A 27,094-nucleotide genomic window follows, 5' to 3' on the forward strand; every position below is an offset into this window, starting at 1 on the left:
TTTAGTTTATATTTTATGAATCGAGGCTTAATTTCTTACTTATTATTTATAATTTTTCTCATAATCAAATGCTTTTGTATTATTTTTTACAGGTGGATGATATGTTGGATGAAACAGTAATATTAGATCTCTATACTAATTTTTTATTTAATCTACATTTCTTAATATAATTTTTCTATATATATGCATAGGTTCAGTTTCTTCAACAATAGAAATGTCAGTGTTGTGATCCATAATGAACGGGACTTCAACATCCTCTGTGTTCATAGAGTAAGCCCACTAATCAAATTTATTTGCTTCTCATGTTTTTTTCTTAATAATTTTTGCTTATTTTTTGAAAGGCAAAGGCAAATAAGAAGCTTAAAGGAAAAGGAAAGGAAAACTACTCAAGAAAGGAAATAAAAAATACACAAGCGGTATGGTTCTTTTCAAGTTTGTTTTCGAGCATGGGGGAATGTGATATTTTGAAGCATGCATAATCTATGTGTAATTTTTTTTATTGTACAGTTTGTGAAGATGAGCACGGTGCTTTTAATCCTTAATATTAGTAATTTTCAATAAATTATGCATCCTTTAAAAAAACAAAAAAAAAAAACTTGAAAACATTATAAAGGATCTTTTACAAAGATATAAAATTTTCCAAATAGAAAAGAGAAGTAACTAAAGTTTAAAAAAGTACACAAATGATGAAATAATGAAATAAATTGAAAGTGTATTTTAATTAAAATTTTGTTTTAATTATGATCAAATCGAACTTTTGCAGGATTGGGCTGAAAAAGCTATGGAGCTCAAGAGGATAAATAAGACTACATTACTCCGATGGAATTGTAATAAGGTATCCTTAATCCATATTGTTTCAATATCTATTTTTCGCATTGTTTCAATATGCTAATGTTATTGTTTTTTTAAATATTAGATTGTTGTGCATGCTCCACACTTGAAAAAGTACACAAAAGTTGATACATGGACATTTCAGAATGTGATGAGAACAAGTTTAAAGGCATCCAAGTATTTTTTGTAAAACAACAAGTTTGAAGACATTATATGACAAATATTTTGGAAAGTATATACTTGATGTTAACTACTTTTGTAGAGCTTCCTACTGATATGTAGTTCAGTGGATTTCTAATATTTTTGTAAAGTCTCTATCAATGTAAAAGATTGGACCTTATGGGTTGTTATTCAGTGTGGACCGTAAAGTGCCTTGAAAATTTACTAAATTTAAGTGCAACGATTTAATTTAGTATCTTTGCATATTTTGGGAGAAGTTGTGACACTCGAATTTTCTTTTCTTTTTTTAATTTAAAATTTGCAATAAAAAGAACTCAAAAATAAAATAAATAAATAAATATAAAATAATAATAATAATAATTAATAAATAAATGCATAGTTTAGGAAATTGGAAATTTATCGATTAAATTGTTAAGGAAGTAAATTGTGAGACACCACACGTTAAATATTTTAGAAAGTGGTAAGTGATGTTTTATAGTTTGATAGTGAGGTTTTTAGATACGAACCTAACCTATAATCATACGAAATTTTTTGAGATCATTGTGGATTACCAAAGAGGGCGACAACTCTTAGAATTATGAGGAGCCAACCCTAATCTTTCTAGAGCCATTGAATTAGATAACGCCAACACTAATCTCTAGATGACCTTTGGTCAATTGGTGAGGTAAGAGTCAAGGGACAGGCCAGGTGGCGCCTTTTGAGAACACGAAATTAACTTAAGCTCCAAGAATTGATGCGTATAAATAGGGCATTATAGTAGAAGCAAGGAAGGCAATCAATGGAAAGAGTAGAAAAAGAAGTAACACGGGAGGTTCAGTAGTATGGGAAGAATAGGGATAGATTTATATTAGAGGTGAGTTTTATTATACCTTGAGTTACTATAATATGTTTTCTACATGTCTTGAGTTACCATAATATATTTTATGAATGTTTCGAGTTACCACAATTTGTTTTATATAATGATTAGGTTTATGCTTAAATTACGTGGATTATTTTATAAACTCTATTTGCTTAAATTAAAACTCATGGATGTGTTTGTTTAAATTTTAGAAATCATTTGACAACGATCTTGTAAACGATTATTCATGTAAGTACCATCACGGGAGTCCCATGCCTTGAGAGACTTAAATAACCATTAGCCCATGTTTGACCACTTTGTGGTCCCTTGTTTGTCATGGATCCATAAACCCCTGTTCTGATTGTCACTCCAGTGACCCTATTCTGTACCGTGGTTATAGTTATTTACATAATATTTATTTCAGTTTCTGCCACTTAAATAGTTTATTTATGCAACTTAAATGTTTAGCTTAAGAAATTATCCATGGCTATTTTTACTCACCGTATAATATTTCTCACTCTGCTATGTGCTTATAGTTGTTACCCCTTTCAAATGACAAGGTTTAGCTGGATCAAGATGGGAAAGGAATCGTTGTGTTGTTTTTTTTTTCTTCTTTTTTTCAAGATTTCTACCTCTTTCTTTTATCGGACTTTTGTAATAAAATAAAAGCCCAAACGACTATGTTTTGTTTCTTTTAAATAAACATTTGGTACACAATTTTTTTTATTTTAATTTATTAAATTTATCCGTTGCACTACGACTATAAAATTATTCGAATTATTTTGTTTTTATCTTGTTGCGACGCTGAGCCTTTGGATACCGGGTTTGGGTTGTGACAGAAGTCACATATGCTTGACATGGATTTTTGTGTAAATTTAGTGTCTATTGTGCTGGATGTCAGAATTTCACTGAAAATGAATAATTGATTGGTAGGTTGAAGGAGGAGGATGTTATAGTATTGTTGCCTCTTAATTTTTATATATTTGACTTTAGTTTCCCCCCTTTTATTTGATCATGGTTATGAATTTTATTTTTTTTATTAATAAAGACCAGTGTACTTTGATGCACTATTTTTGTGGTTTGTTTCTGAATTCATTTCTCTTTTTAGGACCTCTGACATTCCAACACAACTGGTTGTAAAAGTAGTTTGGGTTTGTTGTGTCATCCATGATATTCTGCTATCAACAATAAGATTAGTCTTCAAAATAGCTTGGGTTAGTTTTATTTAATTTATTTTATTTCCTATTGATATTTGATCTTTTATTAGACTGATTTTTTATTAAATTGATATAAACTATTCCTTAAACAGGGTTGATCTTGAAAATATGTTAGAGAATGAGGTGGAAACTCTTGAAGGTATCACCCCTGTTATGTCAAAATGAGGTGGGAAGCCTACATTCATGATAAATTCATTAAGAAATAAAAAATTTGAAATTTATTACTTATTTATTTTAGTTTTCTTTTATGTTTTGTTGTTCCTCTTTCTATGCTCTTCAATTAGGTTAAAGAAAACTAATCATATCTTTATTTGATTGAATTTGAATTTGAATTTGAATTTAAATTTGAATTTTTTTCAAGAAGGGTGTTACTTTTATATTAAGTTGATAATTTATTTTCATATAGAATTGGATTGTCTACGTATTAATCCATATTTAAATAATTGTTCATTACACAATTTTTGTAATTTTTTTGTATTGCAAAGCACGACTGTTGTGCTTTGTTTATTTGTTTTTTTTTTTTTCTATTGTGGAACATTGATTTATGTGCTTAATTTGTTGTTTGTTATTTTTTTTTATTGCATAATATCGGTTGATGTGCTTTATTTATTTATCATTTTCTTTGTATTGTAGAGCATTGGATGGTGTGCTTAATTTGTTATTCGACATTTTCTTTGTATTGCAAAATACTACCTGGTGTTGTTGTTTATTTTTTTCTATTGCAAAGCACTGGTAAATGTATTTCATCTAATTTTTTTTTAATGTTTCTGTGTTATGGGGTTTACACTTTGATGTTTGTTTAAAATCTTTTACTTTTGTTGTGATTGAATTTTGTGTAGCATTTATGTGTTTACTTTTCACTATTTCGTTTACTTATAAATTTTGAAAATCTATGTTTAATTTATTTATTTACCTATAGCATACAATTTATTTATTTTCATTTATTTAATTTTCTGTACGGTAAACTGACCACCAAGCCATAGAAATTGGTAGATTTCATCCATTAGATTAAAATTAATGCAAAACTATAGCCATTATCTCTCTCTTCTTTATTGCAACCAAAACTCACTCTCTAAAAAAAATATGATTTTTCGAGAAATGGGTAAAGCACCAAGTTTACACACAACTAAAGAACTATATGCAAATGTTTCGTCCACTCCGATGAATACATATTGCAAAAGTGATGAGTTTCATGATCCAAGTTGAAAGTGTGTCCAGCAAAAGAGGAAAACCAAAATGAAGAGGTAGGAAAGTACAGAGTCTTATATGACATTTAGCCAAAAAATCACTCCCCACCCCGCCAGCTCTGATCTGAAGCCTCCTCACTCAAACACCAAAGTAAAATATAGAAATTTAATTGGGTATTGTTGTTGGTCAGGGTAATAAAGTGATTATTTTTTGTTGCATATTGCAGGTGGGTTAAAAAAAAACAAAAAAAACTACAATAGTAAATATTTGATGATCTAGTCTTTGTTTGCATTTGTACGAGTATAAAAAAGTAATTGTATCATCACTATTTTCACATTTTCTTGATAAATTCCAATAATTTTCATCATATTACCTTCGCCATTATTACTAATCATGGACACCACCAATTTTTGCCACTTACATTTCTGTTTGACAAATAAAATGCAACTATTTTTGCATTGAGAATTTGAGTTCAAATACTACATTAATCACAATGATATCATTGAAACTTGCTTATTGTTAAAAATAAAATTTTCTAGCAAAATTTATTGTTAAATTTAATTGGACAATTTTTATATATTTATTGTTAAGTTTGCAAGACGGATAGGGAGGTCTAATTTTTTGATTAAATAACATCTCTCTATATTTAAAAAGTTCACTAAAAATAATAAAATACAATTTGAAAATTTAAAAACTGTTTTTGAAAACTCTAAAACCAAATAAATTTTGAATTATAAATTTGTAAAAATTATTTTTAAAATATGCAACCAAACAAAATTTTGAGTTTGACAAACTCTTTTCAAAATCTAATTATAAAATTCATTTGAAAATCCAAAACCAAACAGACCATCTATTTATAGTCAATTACATTTTAACTCTGATGATGTTGCTGATCCAAGGGAGGGCGAGTTTGGTCGACCCGCGCTTCCAATACCTCTCACCGATCTCGGAGCTCGCTGGTGGTGCCTGCAAAAAAATCTAACAGGGAATGGGAGTCCCCCAGCGGACCTTCCGACGATCAAATTAGAAAAAAAGGAGATTGACTGTGTAGAGAGAGAGAAAGAGAAAGAAGAAGAATGGAGAACTTAACCTTTGATGTGTCTTGGAAGCCTCCTTATATCCTTTGTCTATTATTTCCTTGTCCACTCCGACCTATCGTGTTGGCCGAAAGTCTATACTCTAGCTTGCATTGTTCACGGTGAGGCTGCCTGTTCCGACCTGAAGGAGTTATCGCATTTAATGTTGTAGGAGCCTCATTAATGGCTGATATGTAGTGCAATAACTCTGCAGGATCTTTGTCTGCTTACGTGGCTAGTTCCTTGCTTGACAAGTGTTTGGATGCCATTGGTTCCTGGTTCAACGTTGGGTTTTCAAAGGTGTTGGGTTTTAGTACTTGAACCGTGAATTAGGCTCTAAGTGGTGGGCCAAAACCTTTTGTGGGCCCACCGATGTCAAACTCAATAATTTTATAATCAATTATATTTTAATCCCAACCATATTTTCACTGTACTTTCAGGTACGGGTATACACTAGTTGTTTGATAGAACAAGGAATGTACTTTTTTTATTAATTTATATTTTTTTATAAATCATGTTAAGACATCTACAACGTTTATTGATTTATTTTATCAAATTTAAGTAAAATTTCATTTGATATTGCGCGTTTTAATAATTTTTTTTTTATTTTTCATCAAATCATTGGTCAATCGAAAGGATGATCAGGAGGACGTCTAATCAGTCAACCAGTTAGTGAAAATTACAAAGAAGTGGATGTCCGAAGAACAACCGGTCGATCGTCCAATACTCCAACACTAACAACTATCTACAATAATTTGATAAAAAGTTTTAGGCATATTCAATTTGATGAAAACTTTTAGACATTCTCAATTTAATATTAAACTAATGACAATGTTGGAGCAGGATTTTAATTAGTTTTTCATCAAATTTAAATTTGATAAAAGAAAAGGTAAAACATTAGAGATAGTCTTATAAGTTTGACGTTGACAAAATATCCATAAAATTAGGTAAATTATGCTTTGCCTTTTTTATGTTTGACCAGTTTCTCACTTTAGTTATTAAGGTTTATTTTTTCTCAATTTGGCCATTTATATTTCAAATTTTTCTCAATTTAGTCATAAAACTAAATTACCTTCAAAATTAGATAGAAAATGTCATAATAACTGTTACATCACATAAAAAATATATTATTATATTAAGATTTAAGTTTATGTCAAAAATGTGAGTTATATATAATAAAAAAAAATTATACCACGTGATTGTTAATATGTCATTTTTTATTTAATTTTTAATAGAAATTAACTTTATGAGTAAGCTGAGAAAATTTTGAAACATGAAAAATTAAAGTGAGAAAAAAATAAACTTTAATGGTAAAGTTAAATAATGACCAAACATAAAAAGAATAAAATATAATTTATCCTATAAAATTTGATAACTGAACCAACCCGTCTTATATGGTTTGAGTTAATCCAATTTTTTTAATATGTCGAATTTTAAGTTTTAGATGGTCTCCAATATTGAATCAAAAATTTTATAAAATTTAAATAAAAATAATGAGGATAGGACCCATGGTAATTTTCGTAAAATATGGGACCACAGTTGGTAATTAGGCCAAATTGGAAGATATTAAACATTTAAGAACTAAGGCCTCGTTTGGGAACCCTCAATTTTAATCAAAAAAATTATTAAATTAGCCAAAAAGTCAACAACTCATACCACAAAGTTAAAGATTCTTTTTTCTCTCTACTTTTTGCACATTTTTTCGTAAAAATTCAAAAACCATTCCAAATATACTAGTTTTTTTTAGCTCATATTTTAGCCAAATAGTCAAAAAGTTATTAAATTAGCCTGTTCCCAAATGAGGCCTAAATTATAAATAAATAAAATTTAATTGCCAGGTTAGAAATTCACTAAAACTTAGAGGACTAAAATGTAACATAATCATAAAAATGTATTTAGGGTTTCTCACCAGCACCATCTTCAATTCAAACCCCAAAAAACTGCTCACTCCACTGCAAGAGAGAGCGAGACACCATGGCAAAGACGAAGCTGTACAAAGCCGAAGAGTCTTCGGAAGAAGTTAAACCAGAGACAACAATCGAAGAAGATGAAGAAGAAGAAGAAGAGAACAAGAGGGAAAAGAAGAAGAAGAAGATGAAGAAGAAGAAAGAGAACATTCATGTGAAGAAGATCGAAACTTTCAGTGAACATCCCGACAAGATCGCCCCTCTCGTCGGTTACTTTCCTTCTGGATTCGATCCTCTCAAAGAAGAATCATCGACACAGGAGCAACCCAAGGTTAGGGTTTTCAGGCACGAGAATCGGACCAAGAGGTTGCAACTCGTCGTCAGCCCTAATGGGTCGCAAGTCAATTTCGTCGGTACGAACTATTCGGGTGAGGCCACGGCTCCTCAGCTTTGTAATTATGCTCTTGGGGTTCTTGATAAGGAGTCTCAGACACTGAAGATTGTCCCTATTGCCTCCAACAAGGTAATTTTGTTTCTCTCTCTCTCTCTCTCTCTCTCTCTCTCTCTAGGTTCATATAAGAGTGTCTCTAGGTAAGTTCGATGAATAGTTGATGAAAAGATTGGAGTTGTTCATCAAATTAGCGTTTGTCAAACTTTCCCAATTGGTTATTTTCCACATCTCTTATAATGATGTAGTTTCCATTCTGTTGCTCCCTGACATCTGTTGATAACCCTGTGTTCATGAAAAGCTATCAATCACCTAGCCTAGTAATGCCTGATAATAGGAAATACATTTTGCCACAACCCTTAAATGATAATAATAATTCTAAAATCTAATGTTCCGCAATAAAACCAGAGTTATACCAATGATGAACCATAATAATCAAGCCATTTCCAACACGTTAATTGTATGCCTAACAGAATCGTATTTCTTTTTACTCAGATGTTTTTTTGTCATATCCAAGTAATTCTTTAGAATGAGAGGAATAGGAAATCTTTTGACAGTAATGAGAGTTTGATTTTTAGTTTTAAATGATTTGTGCTTTTCTCCTTGTATTTGTGGCTTAGAGATATTTTTTCATTTTCCTTATGTGGTTTTCTCGACTTTTTGGGGCAGTTGTACATTCCTGTAGATATATACGGGAATAAACTTTTGTTTTTTCTATACATCTGGTGTACAATGTTACACCCCATTTTGTGGCACTTATTTTCTAATAAAAATTTTACTTTCCAAAAAAAGAAAAGAAAAAAGAAAAGGCAGGATAGGAGAATGATTGGCAGCTCACACAGGTATATATGGAAAATGAAAACTCAAGGTCAATTAGGTCATGTCATTTCACATCAATCGTTCATCAACAATGGCTACGAAGTATCTGTAAATTATTTTACTATAGTTACATACACAACTCCGACAGTAAAACGGCCAAGAATGATCAGAAAATGCTAAAACTAATAGTCAACAGTGCCAGAAAAAAAATCAGAAAATCATAGACCACTATGAATGGTTTTGATGGTGGGTGGACAAACTGTGCAGCCTTCTGGGAAGCTGCGATAAGCACTGGGCTGGTGTATGAACACCAAAGGTGGAGAGAGAGAGAGCGAGAGAGCAAAGCTACTAAACTTGTCTGTGAGAGGAAAGCATTCTGGGTAGATACACTAGTGTCACATGCTCGACTGAAGACAAAAGGTGACTATTGGCTTCTCCTTTTTGGCCCAACAATTTGGAGATAGCAGCCACCGCCGAAGGCGTCGAATACTCTGAGGCCTAGGGGCCTCAGCAGCTACAACAGTGGTTAGGTGAGCTCCTCAACTACTTGGACATAGTCTGGAATTGTCTTACTGTAGAAATTTCTCTCTAAAAGACCAGTAAAGGCCTTATTAAAAAATGGGATGGGCCATCTTGACAAAGATGAACCCTTAACCTTAGACACCAAGTCACAAGACTCCAGTGATCACACAACAGGGTCACAAATGTTCCATGACCGTGGCGCCAACCCCAAGGCCATGTTTGATTTCACAAAACTAATAGTGAGGTATTAATAATTCAATCAAATTAGTGTGGTATTTACAATCCCACCACTACCCCATTACTAATAATCTTACAAATTTGTTTGATTAATTATCCATTAGATTGATAATCCTAAAACAAAATGTCAAAACAAACATGGGATAATTGGGCCCGCGGATTAATAATCCCAATCCCATACTCTAATCTTTCCAATCAAACATGCCACAAGTTCTTATGTCCTGCACCCGACCTAGGTAGGCTTGATAGCATTAGGGTACCTTGTAAAACCAAGTATAGATCGTAGGAGATGTGCGTTCTGATGTAAAACCCTCGGCTGACCCGAGGAAAGACATGACAAGGAACATGATGAGATGCGCATGCTTAGTCAAAGAATGAGCGCGCTTGACACGTCTTGTGGATTAGTCTTGGGGGTGAGGGACGGAGGCATGAGAGGGACACACATGAGTGGAGAAGTGCTCAATCACATCAAGGGTGACACGCATGTCATCTTCAAGGCAAAGAAGGCAATTCGCTTGGCTCGGCCAAAGGGTGCCTCAAGCATGCCTAATCAAGCAAATTAGAATTTGCTTCTCGAGTGTCCTTCAGCTCCTAGGCATGATGCTATGTTAGCCTTAGTCAGCATAGCTCCACCATAGAGGGGAGCATGTGGAGGTACTTCATGGGTCCACATGTCATCTCGAAAGGCAGATACGTGGATCCAAGCCTTTGGAGATGATGAAACGGTGAATATGTGGCACATAGGAGAACCTACTACATGGACCCACAACCACAACAAATACAAAATGCTTTCCAACAACAACACAAAGCCCTAGGAAGAAACAAACATAAAGCACAAAACATGCTCGCAGTCCATTACCCCATGTTCGTACACCAATTCAAATAAATGTTAGTTTGAAACATGACAAACATATTGGTTTAATTAACTATATGCTAATCATAAAAGGGGGAGCTTAATTGCATTGGTTGTATTCCATAGGCATTTGAACGGGCAAACAACTTCCAATCAAGTTTATGTAAAATAAGAATGACAAAAGGCTTGTCAAAGAAAGAATGAGTAATTAGATTGAAATAGCTGCAAACGAAACAATTTCCTACAATTTTAAAACTAAATTTATTCCAATGTCATTGAGAACAAAAAACACACATTTGAAAATGTTATGCATAAAACGTATACATTTCAATAAAATAGTGAAAGTGTGAAACTCCCCAAATGAAACCCATCACTTATCAGAAAGATGATACTACAGCATTAGCCACCATAAACTACAAAAACAAGGTCCAATACAGCATCACTACAAATAAAACTAATCATAACAACAACACAGCAGCAGCATTAACTACACTCCTAGATTTACATTGAAGAGTCTACAAACATGCCAAAGACGAGCCAAACAAAAAATAAATAAAGAAAGAAAGACATGCCAAACACTCCAGATCCTAGTGTAAGTGTTCTGCAACCACTCATGCAGAACCACAGAATGTTGTGCTGCCATTGCAAACCATTCTAACGATTATTTTGATATAGATTCTTGAATATCACCCAAATTTCTATCAAAATGAAAATGTTGTGTCTATCACTACCCAGTCCATCTAGCAAGTTTGCATGCAACCCATTAGCCAGTATGAATTGGCTATGCCGATAAATAAATGTTTTAGGGTGCTCCTATAAGAAAATGCCATGCAACTATTAAGTTGAGGCAAACAGTAGGCTATAATGAAGGGTGCAATAAAAACCATATATCAAGGCAAGTTGAGTACTCTGATCCATGTATCCAAAGGTAAAGAATTAGGCAAATTGTGTCGCAAGCTCCTCCGATTCTTTTATAGCACCTGTTACATAAAATATAAACTAATTAAAGTAACTTTTGTAAAGATAATCGGTTATACTTATACTACGATGATATGAAGTTTCCAAGTCAATAAAACCTTGAACATAAGAATGAAAGCTCATTTAGACTATAACCTCCACATTATAATATAAGACTCTTGCAAAAAGATGACAAGGGTTATGAGAAGACACAAGTGCCCCATTAGAAAATAAAAGGAAAGGAAAAAAATATATATTTTTAACTTAAAAATAAAGCCAGAATTCACACTAACAACAGCATTGCATTACATAGGGATAGACCCTAATTGTTAATGATGGTAGTTTCATTTATAATGATATCTCTCCAAGGACTACCAGGTAAGCATGTAACACTAACAATTCTATCAAAACAAGAAATCCCAATTCATATCCCTTTCAATTAAAAGGAATGAATCCGGAAAACTTGTAAACAGCTTCCGAAATTCCCAAACCAAACATTCAAAACAAAAACCCATGATTTATGCAACCCCCCCCCCCCCCCCCCTCCTCAAAAAAAAAAAAACCCCTCATCCTTCATTAAAAATCCAAATTTAAAAATAATAATAATAAAAGAAGAAGAAGAAAAAGACTCCAACCAAAACCCACAAAAAGCTGAATCAAAATTACTTGAATCAGATATTCCAATCTTATACACCCAAACAAACAAAAAGATAATCAAGAAACAGAGAGAGAGAGAGAGAGAGAGAGATTGCCTGTGCAAGGTTTAGAAGAAAAGCAAGAGAGAGAAGGAAGGAAGGGCGATGAAGAAAAAGTAGCTCTAGGAGAGAAGTGCTTCTTCAGTCACCCACGAACTGAAAAGACACACCCCCCACCCGAGCAAGATCCTCTCCTTGAATTCTCTCATTGGCTTCCTACTTGGTGGGCCATTGAGTTCACTTTTTGAGTTCAATTTTGATGATCCGAACCGTTCACATTTTAAAATTTATCATATATATTATATTTGTAAAACATCAAGTCGATCGGATATCGAAAATCACGTGAATTAAAAGCTTTATTAAACAATAAAACTATTTATTAATTTTTTTTAATAAATGATTTTTAGTTCTTTCGATATCTGATCAACTTGATTTTTTACAGATATAATATACATGACAAATTCTAAGATGTGAACGGTGCGAATCATTGAAATTGGGTCCAAAAGTAAACCCAATGGCCCACCAAATAAGGAGCCAAGGAGAGGGAGGATGCTTGCTCCCCCAAATAGGGAGGATGAACTAAAAGTTTTATTAAACAATAAAACTATTTATTAAAATTTTTTTATTAAACGATTTTTAGTTCTTTTGATATTAGATCAACTTGATTTTTTACAGATATAATATACATGACAAATCCTAAAATATGACCGGTTTAAATCATCAAAATTGGGCCCAAAAGTGAACCCAATGGCCCACCAAATAAGGAGCCAAGGAGAGGGAGGATGCTTGCTTCCCCCTACCCCCACCAACCACACCACTGCACTAGAGCTCTCTCTTCTGCATGAGCAAGAAAGCTATCAGGTATGGTAAACGCCGTCATCATATGCGTTGTACTTTCCTAGCCCTGTTTGTGTAATCTGAAATAGACTGAGCTGCAATCGTTTTTTGGATTTTCTTAATTTTTTTTTTCTTTAATGGGTGGGACCAGGGCATCAATTGTTTGACAGAAAAAGGAATATGCTCTTTGTTATTGATTTATTTATTTTTTAAATCATGTTAGGACATCTACAACGTTTATTCATTTATTTTATTAAATTTGAGTAAAAATTTTATCTGATATCGCACGTTTTAACGAAAATTTTCGATCTTTTATCAAATTACCGGTTGATCGGGCAAACGATTGGGAGGATGGCTGGCTAGTCAATCGGATAGTGTAAATTGCAAAGAAGTGGATGTCTAGAAGTCGTCCAATACTCACTAACGACTATTTACAGTAATTTGATCAAAAGTTTTAAGCATCTGCAATTTGATGAAAACTTTTAGACATTCTCAATTTGATATCAAACTAATGACAGCGTTGTAGCAGGATTCTAATCAATTTTTCATCAAATTTAAATTTGATAAAAGAAAAGGTGAAACGTTGGAGATAATCTTATAAGTTTAAGATTGACAAAATACCTATAAAATTAGGTAAATTATGCTTTGCCCTTTTTATGTTTGGCCAGTTTCTCACTTTAGTTGTTAAGATTTATTTTTTCTCAATTTGGCCATATATATTTCAAATTTTTCTCAATTTACTCATAAACTAAATTATCTTCAAAATTAGATAGAAAATGTCATAATAACTGTTACATAACATAAAAAATATATTATTAAATTAGGATTTAAGTTTATTTCAAAGATGCGAGTTATATGTAATAAAATATTTTTATATTACGTGACTGTTAATATGTCATTTTTTATTTAATTTTTAATAGAAATTAACTTTATGAGTAAACTGAGAAAAATTTAAAACATAAAAGGTTAAAGTGAGAAAAAAACAAACTTTAAGGGTCAAAGTTAAAAAAGGGCTAAACATAAAAAAGACAAAATGTAATTTGCCCTATAAAATTTGATAACTGAACCAACTCGACTTATATGGTTTGAGTTAATTCAATTTTTTTAATATGTTAAATTTTAAGTCTTAGAGCATCTCCAATGTTGAATAAAAAATTTCATCAAATTTAAGTAAAAATAGTGAGAAGAGGACCCATGGTAATTTTCGTAAAAAATGGGACCACAGTTGGTAATTAGGCCAAATTGGAAGAAATAAACATTCAAGAACTAAACTATAAATAAATAAAATTTAAGTGCCAGATTAGGAATTCACTAAAACTTGAGGACTAAAATGTAAAATAATCATAATGCATGCACCATCTTCACTTCAAACCCCAAAAAACTACTCACTCCACTGCAAAAGATAGAGAGAGAGACACCATGGCAAAGACGAAGCTGTACAAAGCCGAAGAGTCTTCGGAAGAAGATAAACCAGAGACAACAATCGAAGAATACGAAGAAGAAGAAGAAGAAGAGAACAAGAGGAAAAAGAAGAAGAAGATGAAGAAGAAGAAAGAGAACATTCATGTGAAGATGCTCGGGACTTTCATTGAACATCCCGACAAAGATCACCCCTCTACGTCGGTTACTTTCCTTCTGGATTCAATCCTCTCAAAGAAGAATTATCGACATAGGCGCAACCCAAGGTAAGGGTTTTCAGGCACGAGAATCGAACCAAGAGGTTGCAACTCCTTGTCAGCCCTAATGGGTCGCAAGTCAATTTCGTCAGTACGAACTATTTGGGTGAGGCCATGGCTCCTCAGCTTTGTAATTATGCTCTTGGGGTTCTTGATAAGGAGTCCCAGACTTTGAACATTGCCCCTATTGTCTCCAACAAGGTAATTTTGTTTCTGCCTCTCTCTCTCACCAGGTTCATATAAGTGTGTCTCAACGCTTACTCGTTTTCTTTCATCAAATTTAAATTTGATGAAAAAAAGTTCAGTATTGGTGTTTCAATGTTAACATCAAACCAGTGATGTCTTAAACTTTTCATCAAATTGAGAATGTTTGAGAATATCTGGAGCCTTTCATCAAATTATGCCGTTAGCTTTGCAGGAATGCAGGAGCACGTCTGGCCGATTGTCCCCGGATATCCACTTCATTGCAATTTACTGTAGAAAGTCTGTTTCAAAATTCTCCGTTGGAACGCTCAATTAGATGAAGCTCTTATTCAACTTTTTACTCAAATTTGATGAAACTCTAAGATGCGTTCAGGTTATGTTGTTGGTGCTTTCTGCTAAATTTGATGAAAAAGTACCCAAAAAATCATTTTGAGTCATTTCATCAAATGTTCATTAAATCAAGAAACCTGTAATAATAGAAGAGTAAATTATATGTAATGATGACTAATTTTGGCTACTAACATCTTCACTAAAAGACATACTATAGGAGAAAACAAATGTTCAATCAACAAACATGATATCACCCAGCAAAAGGAAAATAAAAAAAATTAAGAAAAGGGGTGGGATAGAGAAGAGAAGAGTAGCTATTAAGAGGAAGGGTAAGGAAAAGATTGATCCTATATCTAAGGAGTAGCCTAGTGACAATAAATTAAAAGGTGAGTACATTATATATTAATTTTATGTGTCCGTGTGTATTGAATTATACGGTTTACAAAGAATTGAGAACATTGTTTTGGCTTGGTATGTTGCTGCAGATATTTAGATTGGAACCAATAGTTGCAGGGTCAGATTCATATGAAAAGGAACCTTCTAAGGAAGAACTCAGGGCAGAAGAGAGGGCAGATAAAATTAGAGAGCTGAAACGCATGTATTCAACAGCGAAGTCAGTAAAGCAGGTATAACCGTCTTTTAGCTTATTGAGAGTGAATATGTTTATGTACAAGTGCTAGGTCATCTCAATTTTCAACAAGAAATATTGCATGGTAGTTTTTGGAAATGAAACTTTCATTGATATATGTGTTTTGTGAAAAGTGTTTTAGATGAACAATTTTATGGCCATCTGAAGCTTTTACTGATTGGAATTCATTGGTGAAGTCTATCAGATGGTAGATCAGTATTGTCATGCATGTGTTCTATCAGTGATGCATGAACACAGTTGATATATTGTGGAGTTTATCTTTTGTTGTTCCATTGGAAAGATTTGCTCGTAAATATATATTTCATGTTGCAGGACAAGAAAAGGCGGACCTTATATCGAAAAGAAAATCCTGAAACTCAGGAGGAGTTGGATAGGAAAATAGAGGGAATCAAGATAAACAAGGAGGCTCTTGAAAGTGTTGGTAGTCACAATGCTCGTAATGTTCCACCCCATGACACTTCTGCTACTACACCCCAGATGGCTTATCCAGTGGACATGATTATTTTCGCAGGGGAGTGGGATTACCTTGGAGATATTCTTGAGCTTTTGCATGTTGGAGCAGAGGTAGCACCTAATGTTTACCCAAGCTTTGTTTACAACAGACTTCGTAAGTTGGAACGTATTAAGGTAAGCAGTTAAGTGGTTTTTAATTTGCCACTGTCTCTGATTAGGTGTGGATTTCAGATTTCACTTCCTTTGGCCTGTTCATAAAATCCATGGCACTGAGTACCATTTCTGTGATCTGGTTTGAATTTCATTTTGGTTTGAGTTTTTTGAATTCACTTTTCTAAAAATTGAAATTTTTTATTTTCTGTGTTTTTTTGTTTTCATTGAATTTTTTCAATATTTCTGCAATTTTTTTAATTTTTGGATACACCTAACATAAATACACTCAAAAAGTATAATATTTGTGTTTTTTTATCCGGACAAACAATAAAGGCATCCATCCATGATTGATTCAAGTTTCTCTCTTATAAATATACAAAATAAAAAGGATCTAAATAATCAGGGAATGCCAGTCTCTTGGAAACCAATTGTTGGGTGTTTGTGTCACTATGTTTGATTTCAATTTTCTAGAAATGAGTATTTTGTTTTTCGTTTTTTTTTTTTTGTTTTGTTTTTAGTGAATATTTTTAAAATTTTAAGAAATTTTTTTACTTTTTTAGATGCACCTTACTTAAATGCATCTAAAAAGAAAAATATTTTTAAAAATCAATAAATACACGAGAATACAAAAAATGTATTGAATTTTTGTTTTTTTGTTATTTTGTTTTTTTTTTTTTTTTGTATTTTTGGTATTTACTGAATTTTTTTAAAAAAAATCACAAATATTATACTTTTTGAGTATGTATTCCAACCCTCCTGGATGGTGGACAAGGTGTAAAATACCAGAAGATATTGGGCCCTGTTTGGTGCAGCTTATAGAGGTTGCTTATAGGTTATTTATTTATTTATTTTTGGAGCTTGTGGCAGAATATTTGGTGCAACTTCTGCTTATAAGGCAGAAATAGCTTAAATAGGCTGAAGAAAAAAATAACCAATTATGTGGAAGGTTGAGGAAGGGGTGTGCTTAGTTTTTGCTTTTTAATTTCAACTGTCAGCTTGAGAAAAGCTGCATCAAATAAGTCAATAGTATTCCATATTGCCGTCACATGTTTCTGTCTACTGTCTCCAAATTCATTTTAATTTGGAAATCAGATCATCTCTGTTTCCTTGTAATGTGTTTTGTTATCAATGTCTATAACCAAATACGTGTCTTTTTTGTTTAGGATGAGGTGGAGAGGACGACGCTTGCTTGTGTGTTCTCATACATCACCCATCTCATAAAGTTCAAGGACAAACATTCATCTGAAGGTTCCTCCTCTGCCAAGCATCATAAAATCCCGAGCATCTTAGTTCAAAAGTTTTCCACCATGTTTGCCAATTCAGATTCAAAATGGCTTACGGATGAGAAGAAAGATCTTCTCATTAGTTATGTCTTGGTTCTTACTCTAATTGCTGATGGTTTCCAGACCTACCCATCAGATATAGCTAAGGATTTGAGAATGACTACCGTGAACGTCAGACAGCATTATCAAAATTTGGGTTGCAAGTTTCTCCGCACGGGAAATTCATCGGTGGCTACACTTCCTGTTCCGCTTCAGTTTCCAAAGCTTGTACAGAAGCGGAGAAGGTAGATCAATGAGTAATTGCATTTTCGGTCATGTGACTGTTTGATTGTATGCAGAAAATTCTGGGTGGAATTTTGGTTTTGTGATTCATACAATTTTTGATAATTTTATTCCAACTTGATACTGAGTGATGATGAGATTTGATATGGTGCTGGTTTGACTAGTATGAGAAATATATCATTTTTTATTAGACCGTTGATGCGATACATTTACACTATGATCTTGTGGTTTTGTTACAAAATATTGATTGCTTGCATTCTCTGAAAAAATAAGCTTGATGCTCTGGTTTGCTAGGAAGATGGAGAATGAGGAATGCACGAAAGAATCTCACAACATCCTCACTAGGGATTGAGCTAGCTCTACCTTTCTTTGTTGCATTTCTTCTTGAACAATTACTAACACTCTTTTTTTGTTATATTTATTTTGGATCTATTACCAAAAGTTCAATGCATTTTATTTTATTTTTTTTGAACAGTTACAAACACTTTTTTCGTTGTTTTGGATCTATTACCAAAAGTTCAATGCTTAATCTCAGCATTTAATGTGTATTTCTAAATAATCTCATTTGTGTTTGGATGCAACAAGATGTTATTTGTAACTAGAGTTACGTCCCGTTTGGCCATCTAAACGGTTTTAATTGTGTGGGCATTTTTAATAAATTAGTGGTTTAATTTTGCTTTTCCCATCTATTTACAAACCTAGTATTAGATCTGACCAAAAAATATTTAACCCAATATTTAATGGGTAGATAAAATTTAAACTTTTTATTTATAAAAAAAATACCTGTGTAGAAACAAATATGTTAGCTCAGATTGTTCTCTCTAAAGTGGAATAGAAATGCGATTGCACCACCTTTAGGCACATATAACTGATGCACTTCCAAAAAAAAAATGATTGGACATATTATCTAATGCTTCCCATTCACAACATGCCATTTAAATAATAATAAAAATTAAAAAAAAATTGAGAAAATATAACATCAATAAATAAATATCAAATATATTCCAAAGTACATCAAAATAGGCATCAATAAATAAGCATCAAATATATTCCATAGTACATCTAATCAAAAATAAGAAGAAAACATATCCGTGCTAACTCAACCCATTTAATTGATGCCAAAACAAGACAATCAGTAAGTATCTGAACATTCTCGATGTTTAGATGTAAAAATTAGCAACAATGCTACAAACACCGAATAAATTACAATCCCTCTCACAAGATAAGCCCGTTCTTGTGAGAGAGTTGGTGATTTATGACACGATATGTCTCAACTTATTAAAAAGTAGCTTCCTTAATCCTTAGGTAAAGCCATAAAGGATGGGTAATGAGTCTCAAATACATTTTTTCCATCCCAGCTTCTTGTGCGGATACTAGAAGCTCCTTGTACAAAAAGAAAAGAAAACAAAAGGACAAGAACTTCTGAATTGAGGGATTATAGAACTCCCTACCTACTTTCTACAGAAGCTCCAATTTACAGAGCCATAACTGGGGACACATCATAGCTAAGAAGTTCAAACAAGAGAACAGTCTTGTCATATAGTTTTCTATATAATATACGTAATCGCTATTGTCATACACATTAGGTCCATGACAAAAATGAACGGACCAAACTATCTAATATTGATACGTGGTTTTATAAGACTTAGAGATCGAACCAACCAATGGAACAATGATGGTAAGAACACTTGACATCATGATTTGCTCTTGAACTTCCTCTGAGCTTTTAGGTCAACAACGATAATGGAAATATTGTCTTTGCTTCCCTTTTGGAGAGCGAGCATCAAAAGGTACTCTGCTGCTGCTTGAGCTGCAGGGTCGATTCCTTGGCCCCGTCCCACAAGAGGAACATCGCCGTTCTTTTTATGCCACAGCAAAATGCGTCTTCTAGCTGCTTCGCATGCTTCATTGTTTGTCATTACGTCCCACAACCCATCACTGGCTAAGATGAGGCATTCGTCTTCTCTTGTTCGGGGGATAAACATGACTTCTGGTTCGGGTATGATCCATGGTTTCAAATATCTGTCACCTGCATGAAGAATGGAAGAACAACAAATCCAACATCAATGCAGGACCCCATGATAGTACATACATTTGTTATCAAAATCTTATGATTTGTGATCCGTGCATACATCGGTTAGAATCTATGAATAAATGTATTTTGGAATAGAATCTATTATGAATTGCACAACACACAATCAATTCACTTTACAGATCATGCAATTCTTATGTGACCATTATTTATCTCTTTTTTTTTTTTACTAGTAAAATGGGCATAACACAACTCCTACGAAAATAAATGCATGATTTGTTGTTATTTCCATGATCCACAGGTTTCTAATCAAAGAGAATTTATATTATGATTTTTTTAATAATTTTATGGTTGGTCAGATTTGAACCCACATCTCTTGCTATGAAGGCAATACCTTCCAAAGTAGATGGAGCAATCATATGTTCTTATATAAGAACTATTTTATGACATGTGCTAAAAATCAATTTATTTCACTATATAATTGTTTAATATCTATAGTTTCTACTAAATCTTAACAGTTCTATATTCGGCTTGACTCATGATTTGCAAAATTTAATTTCCGATACGATTATTGATTCGCCAACTAATATATAGATGATTCTTGGCATTTAGCAAGTACCAACATCTGTGCATCTATTTTTGTTCAGGTTAGATGAAGAAATAATCATAGAAAAAAAGAATATATGTATCCATTCCACATAGATGAAGCTCCAATCAAATGGAAAGAAGAGAATATGTTCACATTCTAGTGTTCTGCAATCATGTGCGGGCCTAGTATTTTTAGCACTGTACCACCAAAATCACTAAGCTATACTCGGAAGTTCCTAGTGGATCCAATTATTGGAATTTAAACTTCAAAAATAATTCAAAAGATCATGACTATGTTATCATCATCTCAACATTTCGCCTCTGTTCACAGGATTCGGACCATTGTTTTGGGATTTCATTTCAATCTGACTGGTTCCAATTATTTTATGACATTCACAAAAGATATTTCAGACCTTGCCGGCAATCTTAACAAAAAAAAAATAATGGGTAAATTGCAAATCAGTGAGATCTTTCCAAAATACTTACAAGTTCATGGAAAAGTTTATAACTTTAATTATTAAAATTGATAAAGTTTACCACTATTTTTAAAAATAAAATAAAATTGAAAACTTCCACTGAATTTCAATTTCCCCAAAAATAAATGGACCAATTGAGTAAGGGGAGGAGAGGCAGTTAGGCTCGAGGTCAGAAGCATAGATTTAAAACAAGCAAGTAATTCAGCAACATAAAGCCTATCTGTCCAATCTATGCATGCAAGTGAGTACAGGGAAGTAAGGCAATGGAGCCGCATATGCACATGTGCATGTGCAGCGGAGCCACATTGAGACTTCTCAATTTTTTGAAAATCAAACTTTTAACTCTAATTGAAAACGAGTTTTCAATAACTCCCTAGAACTTTCAAATATGCCCCTAAATCTTTATATCTCCTCTTTTCTTTTCTTTTCTTTTTATTTTCAATAAATGCCCAACAGTTCGCCACTATAAATATTTAATCTTGCCAAAATCTTCTCTTATAAATTTTATATTATTTCTCTCTTCTCTGTCATATTTTTCTCTACCTCTATTTCTATCTCTCTTTCTTATGTGCATGTGATCGCATTTTAAATTGTGTGATGATCATCATGTTCAGAAACTAAAATATAAAATCAACTGAAAAAACTTCTTTTTTTTTTTTTTGATTGGTTAACTCAAAATATAATTTTGGCATCACACTCATCTTTGGTTGTCCTATCGTCAAATGAAAATTGGATTCGATTGGGTTGTGATTGATCTTGCAAAATATTCAACTCAATAGCAACAAGATTACAATTGAAGGATACATACCAATGGACCTTGACATTGCAAGAACGCCAAGAACACGGTGTCCATTCCACTGTATCACCTTGCCTCCAGATGCTTCAATCCTAGCATATTCATCCTCTCGGTTTGGCTGACAAGAAAAGGTAAACTAAGATTAGTTTTTCCACAAAGAGCTTCAAATCTCAAGGGCAAAAACAATAAAAACATGCCTTACTTTATGATCGATCGACAATGCCATGGGTTCTTTGCCACGATAGAGGACTGCTCTTGAGTCACCACAGTTTGCAACTATGATATGGGATGAACTGATTAATGCCACAACAGCAGTAGACCCAACTGTTTCCGGGGCAACAGGATCAACGCTACCACCAGAGGCATCGGCATTGTCACTAGCAACATCTCTGTTGACTTTTCCTCCAACTTCATCGTCAACCTTCATGAAGCAACGGGTGAAGACTCTCTCCCACTCAGCCTGCTGAGTATCCATCATACTTCCTTCAACTAACTTGGGTTCAAGATCTTTTAACTCCTCGCCTAAAGCGAAATGCATCCGATCACGGCAATAGTTCGCAACCTGAAGAGAAAACACCTCTAATTAATGCAATAATTTTGGGACCGGGGAATCATATACAACATTTTAAATTTAGGATAAACAGGATAGTAGAGTGAATATGTTGGGAGAAGAGGTTCAAGAATAAATTTGAGACATTTTTTTGAGAATAGAATATGGAACTCAAAAACTGATTAAGAGTTGTTCATAATATTAAGGAAAGTTTTCTTATGCATAATGGATCGGTTAGTCTTCAAATAACAACATTTGTCGATTAATCGAGATCTATGTTACCAAATAACGCTAATACCCTAACGAACTATGTTTCAGATTGCACTTTTTGAAACATGCTACACTTTTTTTCCAAAATGGTAAATTTAGTGATCTAAAGCGATCTCAAAAGTTTTTTGAAATATATTTCCTTAAATGTTTCATTAGGAGAAAAAATAAATAAATATAATGAACTAAAATGTAAGGTAAGTTAAGTTTTGATGGGACAAAACATAAAATATAAAGCTCTTGAAGTACCTTAAATTCTTATTAGTGTAATGTAATCTTTTATCTATACAAATCTCCCTCTATAGCATCACATTTTAGAGTATGCGGCATACCACGTTCCCATTCCTGTTTCGCGTACCAGAACGATCCACATTCCAAGTAACATAGATCGGGATACACGTGTCACAACCTGCTTCCATCAAGAGCCAACTATGAACTCAAAGGGAGTTGTATAATTTGAAATAATGGAAGCTTGGGAATCTTTCTTTTTTCCCCCTTTTTATTATCTGAATATTCAAGAGTTAATACCTAACCCAAACAGGAATTTTAGGAAAAATATCTTCAAGATCACTTTCCTTTTTTCTTTTTCTTTTTTTTTTCTTTCTAGAATTCTCTAATACCGTAATCTTTTTCGTTATTAATCTAGATGTGAAGGAAAGGTGATACAGATGATAGGAAATTAATTCCAGCACATAACGTCACCTTTCCAAACTATACTCAATGTTTAAAAGTAGTCTTAATAAAAATAGGTGCATTCAATAATAGCTAGCAAATTATAATAAAAAATGGCGAAGCAAAATACAAAATCATTCAAAATTCATAAAATTGTGTGACACTAATCTCAAAGGATAACCATTAGTTGGACACGACAAAGTCAATTTAAAAAGGATGAGGGGAGCTAATGTACCTGAGAGCCTCCATGACCATCATACACTCCAAAAAAGTGTGTTGTTATATGACTCACACGTTGGCTTAGTCCATTGATCACATCATCTCCGACAAACATTTGGATAGGAATCTTCATAAACCAAGGAACAGCTACAACTGAATCTTCCATCTCTGGTCTTTTTCCACAAATAGAAACATAACCCCAAAGAGGAACGCAGTCTAGTTCAAAGACACTCTTGATGCCACCTCTGCTAATTTGACCCCTTTCGATTTCATGTGGGCTTGTCACTACAGATAAGAGATCAATGGCAGACTTCTGGTCAATACTTGGTAGACTTACAAGTTGATCTGTTTCAATTTTCTCGCTTTCAACTGATATTGGCAAACTGATTTCAGAACTAGCATCCATAGGCAACATTTCCTCAACAACAATTCCATTAGGGTCATTTCCCACCGTAAAAACTCCATCTTCCTCACTCTCCTGAATGAGGGCATCACTAGCAATTGAACTGCTTTCACTTTTGGGCATTGTCTCTGGCAAATCAGAATTTTCTCCAGTTTCATCCGAACTACAAACAGACTCTTCAGGAAGCAATGACTCGGGATCTGATAACAAGCTTGCTGTTTCAGTGACCAGTTTGAGCCGCGTGATTTCGACGTGGTTGGCAATTCCAGAGTTGTCACACACTGGATTACTTAAGCTTAGTGTAAGTGAAACCGCTGGAGACATTTCTTCCATCAACCCCCCTCTCTGTATAGTGCTAACAAACTAACAAGTACCCCCCAACTCCCAGTAGTATGACAAGTTCACGGTTCGTTCTACTAGGCAGATATCAACAAGGATTCACCTACAAAAACATTGTTACGACTTCTCCATCTCCTAACAGTAATCAACTTGGGACAAGACTTGCAGGTTTCCCAAACACCCCCTTCAGGTTTCCCAAACACCCCCTTCGTTGCAGACAACCTCAATGAACCACCATTTTTAGGTCAAGGACTCAAAAATACAAAGTAAATCAAGAGAAAATTAGAGGTGGGAATAACCTAAAGATTAGATGAGCAGAATGCGATGCCTGATTTTGAAAATTATAAAAATAAAAGAAAAGAAACGCAGAGTAAAAGCACTGAAAACAAATTAAAGGTAGGAATAAGGCCAAGACGAGCAAAATGAAAAAGGGTTATCAGACCCTTTTAGGACAAGGACTCAAAAACACAAAGCACGCGAAGAGAAAATTAGAGGTGGGTACAAGCTAAAAAAGATGAGCAGAATGGAATGCCTGACAAACACCAATCAAACATCTATTTTGAAAAAACAAACAAATTAAAAGAAACACAAAGTAAAATCACTGAGAGAAGCAAATTGAAGGTGGGAATTAGGGGAAGATGAGAAAAATGAAAAAGGGTAATCAGATCTGGTGGGGGAACAATGGATCTAAAGTCTAACCTTCCATATACAGAAATTTCAAGCCTGGGAAGAATTGAGTTTCTCCAAGGTACTAGCAATTCCCAAATTCTTCTTTTCTAGAAAAGACCAACCAGAGAATACCTGAATCCCATCCTCCACCACCAACCCTTAAATAAACGCATACATATGAAACAGCCAACACCACCAAACCCCTATCCATGATCTCAAGAAGGAAACAGAAAGAGGGTCATGAGAAAGAACCTAGGAAAAGGGAGACTAATCCCAAGAATCACAAGGAAACCCTAAAAAGGTGGGACCTTTTCAGTTTTCAACTCACATAAATCTTGGGTTTCATGGATCTGAGGCAACCCATCTCAGCCTCTTGAAATATGAGTCACCTTCAACTTTTCTTTTCTTTCTTTCTTTCTTTCTTTCTTCTCCCAACAAACACAAACCCAACAATCAATTACATATATACACATAGAAGAATAAACCCATATGGGATTTGTTACTCTTATATATATATCTTTAAGTCTCTCAAAAACAATTAAAAATTTCACAAATAACTGAAGAAAACAGTTGAAAACTGCTTACCAATTGAAATACCCAAGAGCTGAATCCTCCAAATATGGCCAGTAATGCCTGTTTCCTAGATTTTTTTTCCTTGCTGTGCTTGGTCCCTTGTGGATGTGAGATGTGTGTGTGAGAGAGAGAGAAAGTTGGGAGGGAATGCTTTTACTGTCTGGGTGGACACCTTTCGTGTGACACGTGTAGATTCAATTATCTAACTTCAATCAATACCCTAGGCTCAAAATGCTAAAGCATGGGGTAGTTAGATCACCAGAAGTCTTTCCCATCAGATAAACTTCAAGAAGGGACACGTGTTAGTGTTTTTTTTTTTTAACCATTTATTTTTGGAATTTACATATTTTATGAAATTGTGTTCTTAAAATAATGTTTTCAAAATATCAACGAGCTAATTAATTAGACATAATTCATGTGCTTCACTTTGTTATTCAGTTTTTTAAATCAAATTTTCATATTTTAATTCATCTGAATTTTTTAGATGTATTAAATATACTTAAAAAGTAATTATTTATACATTTTAAAAAAAATCAATAAATAATACAAAATACAAAAAATATATATTTAAAAATTCAATATATTTTGTATTTATTGATTTTTAAAAAATTATTCATATTATTTTTAACTTTTTCAAGTACTTTTAAATTAAATGTACCTAAAACTCAAAATTTATTTTGAAAACTGGATAATTAAAGTAATTCAAATATCTTTGCACTTACATATAGATTTTATTTTCCATATGAAACCACTCCAAAAAACAGTGAATTTATCTTTAAAACTGTTTTAAAGCACAATTTCAACTAATTTATTATACAATTTTTTTTTAAGTATTGTTTAGATAAAACAATTTAGTTACTGTTAAGAAAATTACGTTTTAGTTATTTAAGCAAAAAAAATACATGTTTAGTTGACTTAGTTAGGTGGAAAATAAAATAAAATAAAATTTTAACAAGATTCATCATATTTGACAAGTGTTAAAAAAATAAAACAAACTTTTTTTCTTCGGTGATTTTTTAAAAATATTAATTATTTTATACTATTTAGATCTTTCAAGTCTATAATAAATTTAAAAAAAAAAAAAAAAAACCAATCAGAAAAGTGACCAAAAAAAAAAATTTCAAACCTCGCCTAAACTTTCCAAATATCAACTTTATCTTTAAAAAAATAGGAAATATTTAAAAAAACTAAAATTTAAATTACCAAATTAGCTTTGAATTTGAAAATTAATGTTTAAAACTGGTTAAGTTTCAGAATTTTGTTTGAAAAAAATAAATAAATAAATAAATAAGTTTTGATGAAAGAAACTCACGTGTTACTGCAGTAAAAGGTCATGCACACAAAAGGTCATGCTTTTTGTTGTTGGTCCAAGGTGCCCGTTGTCTAGTCTTATTCAATAATTTAATATATAAATTTTATCAAGTATATTATTTTTATAAAAAAATTATATTGATCAGATATTAATATTTATTTAATCGAATTAAAAATAAATTTTTATAAAAATAATATACTGAACAAGTCATATAAATTAAATAATTTGAATCATCAAGATAAATCCAAAAACAAAGGCTCATTATGAACCAGCAACACCCTTCAGTTTGATATTGAACTGCAGAGAAGTCTCGCCTACATTTAATAGTAAGAGTACATAATTTTTATTTTTTTAAATTCTTTTTCGGTAGGCATAATTGTTTTGTATATAAAAAATGAAAATTAGGTATTTATATGCACGATTTTTTTGGTGTAATTTGTTGGAATTGTTTATAATTTTTATTTTTATTTTTAATTTTGCGAGTTTAGTATTTAGTATAACTTCTGTTTATAGTTTGAGTTAAAATTAGTTTAAACAAATTTATAAAAAAAAATAAAATTGAT

At 32.8% G+C, this 27,094-nt stretch overlaps 2 protein-coding genes across 2 annotated transcripts; one reads left to right on the top strand and one right to left on the bottom strand.

The window, feature by feature from the left end:
* Positions 1–7,171: 7,171 nt before the first annotated feature.
* On the top strand, positions 7,172–17,825 carry LOC114316676 (uncharacterized). Its single transcript, XM_028263360.2, has 4 exons — positions 7,172–7,760; positions 15,301–15,441; positions 15,777–16,091; positions 17,234–17,825. The coding sequence occupies exons 1-4, from the start codon at positions 7,305–7,307 to the stop codon at positions 17,639–17,641; spliced, it is 1,320 nt and encodes a 439-aa protein (XP_028119161.1). The 5' UTR covers positions 7,172–7,304; the 3' UTR covers positions 17,642–17,825.
* An 898-nt stretch (positions 17,826–18,723) lies between these two features.
* LOC114316675 (protein phosphatase 2C 16) lies at positions 18,724–25,471 on the bottom strand. The gene is made up of 4 exons (XM_028263359.2): positions 23,252–25,471; positions 21,730–22,089; positions 21,540–21,645; positions 18,724–19,664 (listed from the first exon to the last, which is right to left on the bottom strand). Exons 1-4 carry the CDS (start codon positions 23,969–23,971, stop codon positions 19,330–19,332), a joined length of 1,521 nt encoding a protein of 506 aa, XP_028119160.1. The 5' UTR covers positions 23,972–25,471; the 3' UTR covers positions 18,724–19,329.
* Between the last annotated feature and the right edge of the window lie 1,623 nt (positions 25,472–27,094).

Source organism: Camellia sinensis, chromosome 15, assembly GCF_055761805.1.
Source record: "Camellia sinensis isolate YWXY chromosome 15, ASM5576180v1, whole genome shotgun sequence".
Taxonomy (NCBI): Eukaryota; Viridiplantae; Streptophyta; class Magnoliopsida; order Ericales; family Theaceae; genus Camellia; species Camellia sinensis.

Coding starts and splice junctions, on each gene's coding strand:
- LOC114316675 (XM_028263359.2), bottom strand. CDS start 23,971: ATGGAAGAAATGTCTCCAGCGGTTTCACTTACACTAAGCTTAAGTAAT. Junction 21,646..21,729: donor CATTGTCGATCGATCATAAA/GTAAGGCATGTT, acceptor TTTTCTTGTCAG/CCAAACCGAGAGGATGAATA. Junction 19,665..21,539: donor TGCAATGTCAAGGTCCATTG/GTATGTATCCTT, acceptor TTCTTCATGCAG/GTGACAGATATTTGAAACCA.
- LOC114316676 (XM_028263360.2), top strand. CDS start 7,305: ATGGCAAAGACGAAGCTGTACAAAGCCGAAGAGTCTTCGGAAGAAGTT. Junction 7,761..15,300: donor TCCCTATTGCCTCCAACAAG/GTAATTTTGTTT, acceptor ATGTTGCTGCAG/ATATTTAGATTGGAACCAAT. Junction 15,442..15,776: donor CAGCGAAGTCAGTAAAGCAG/GTATAACCGTCT, acceptor TTCATGTTGCAG/GACAAGAAAAGGCGGACCTT.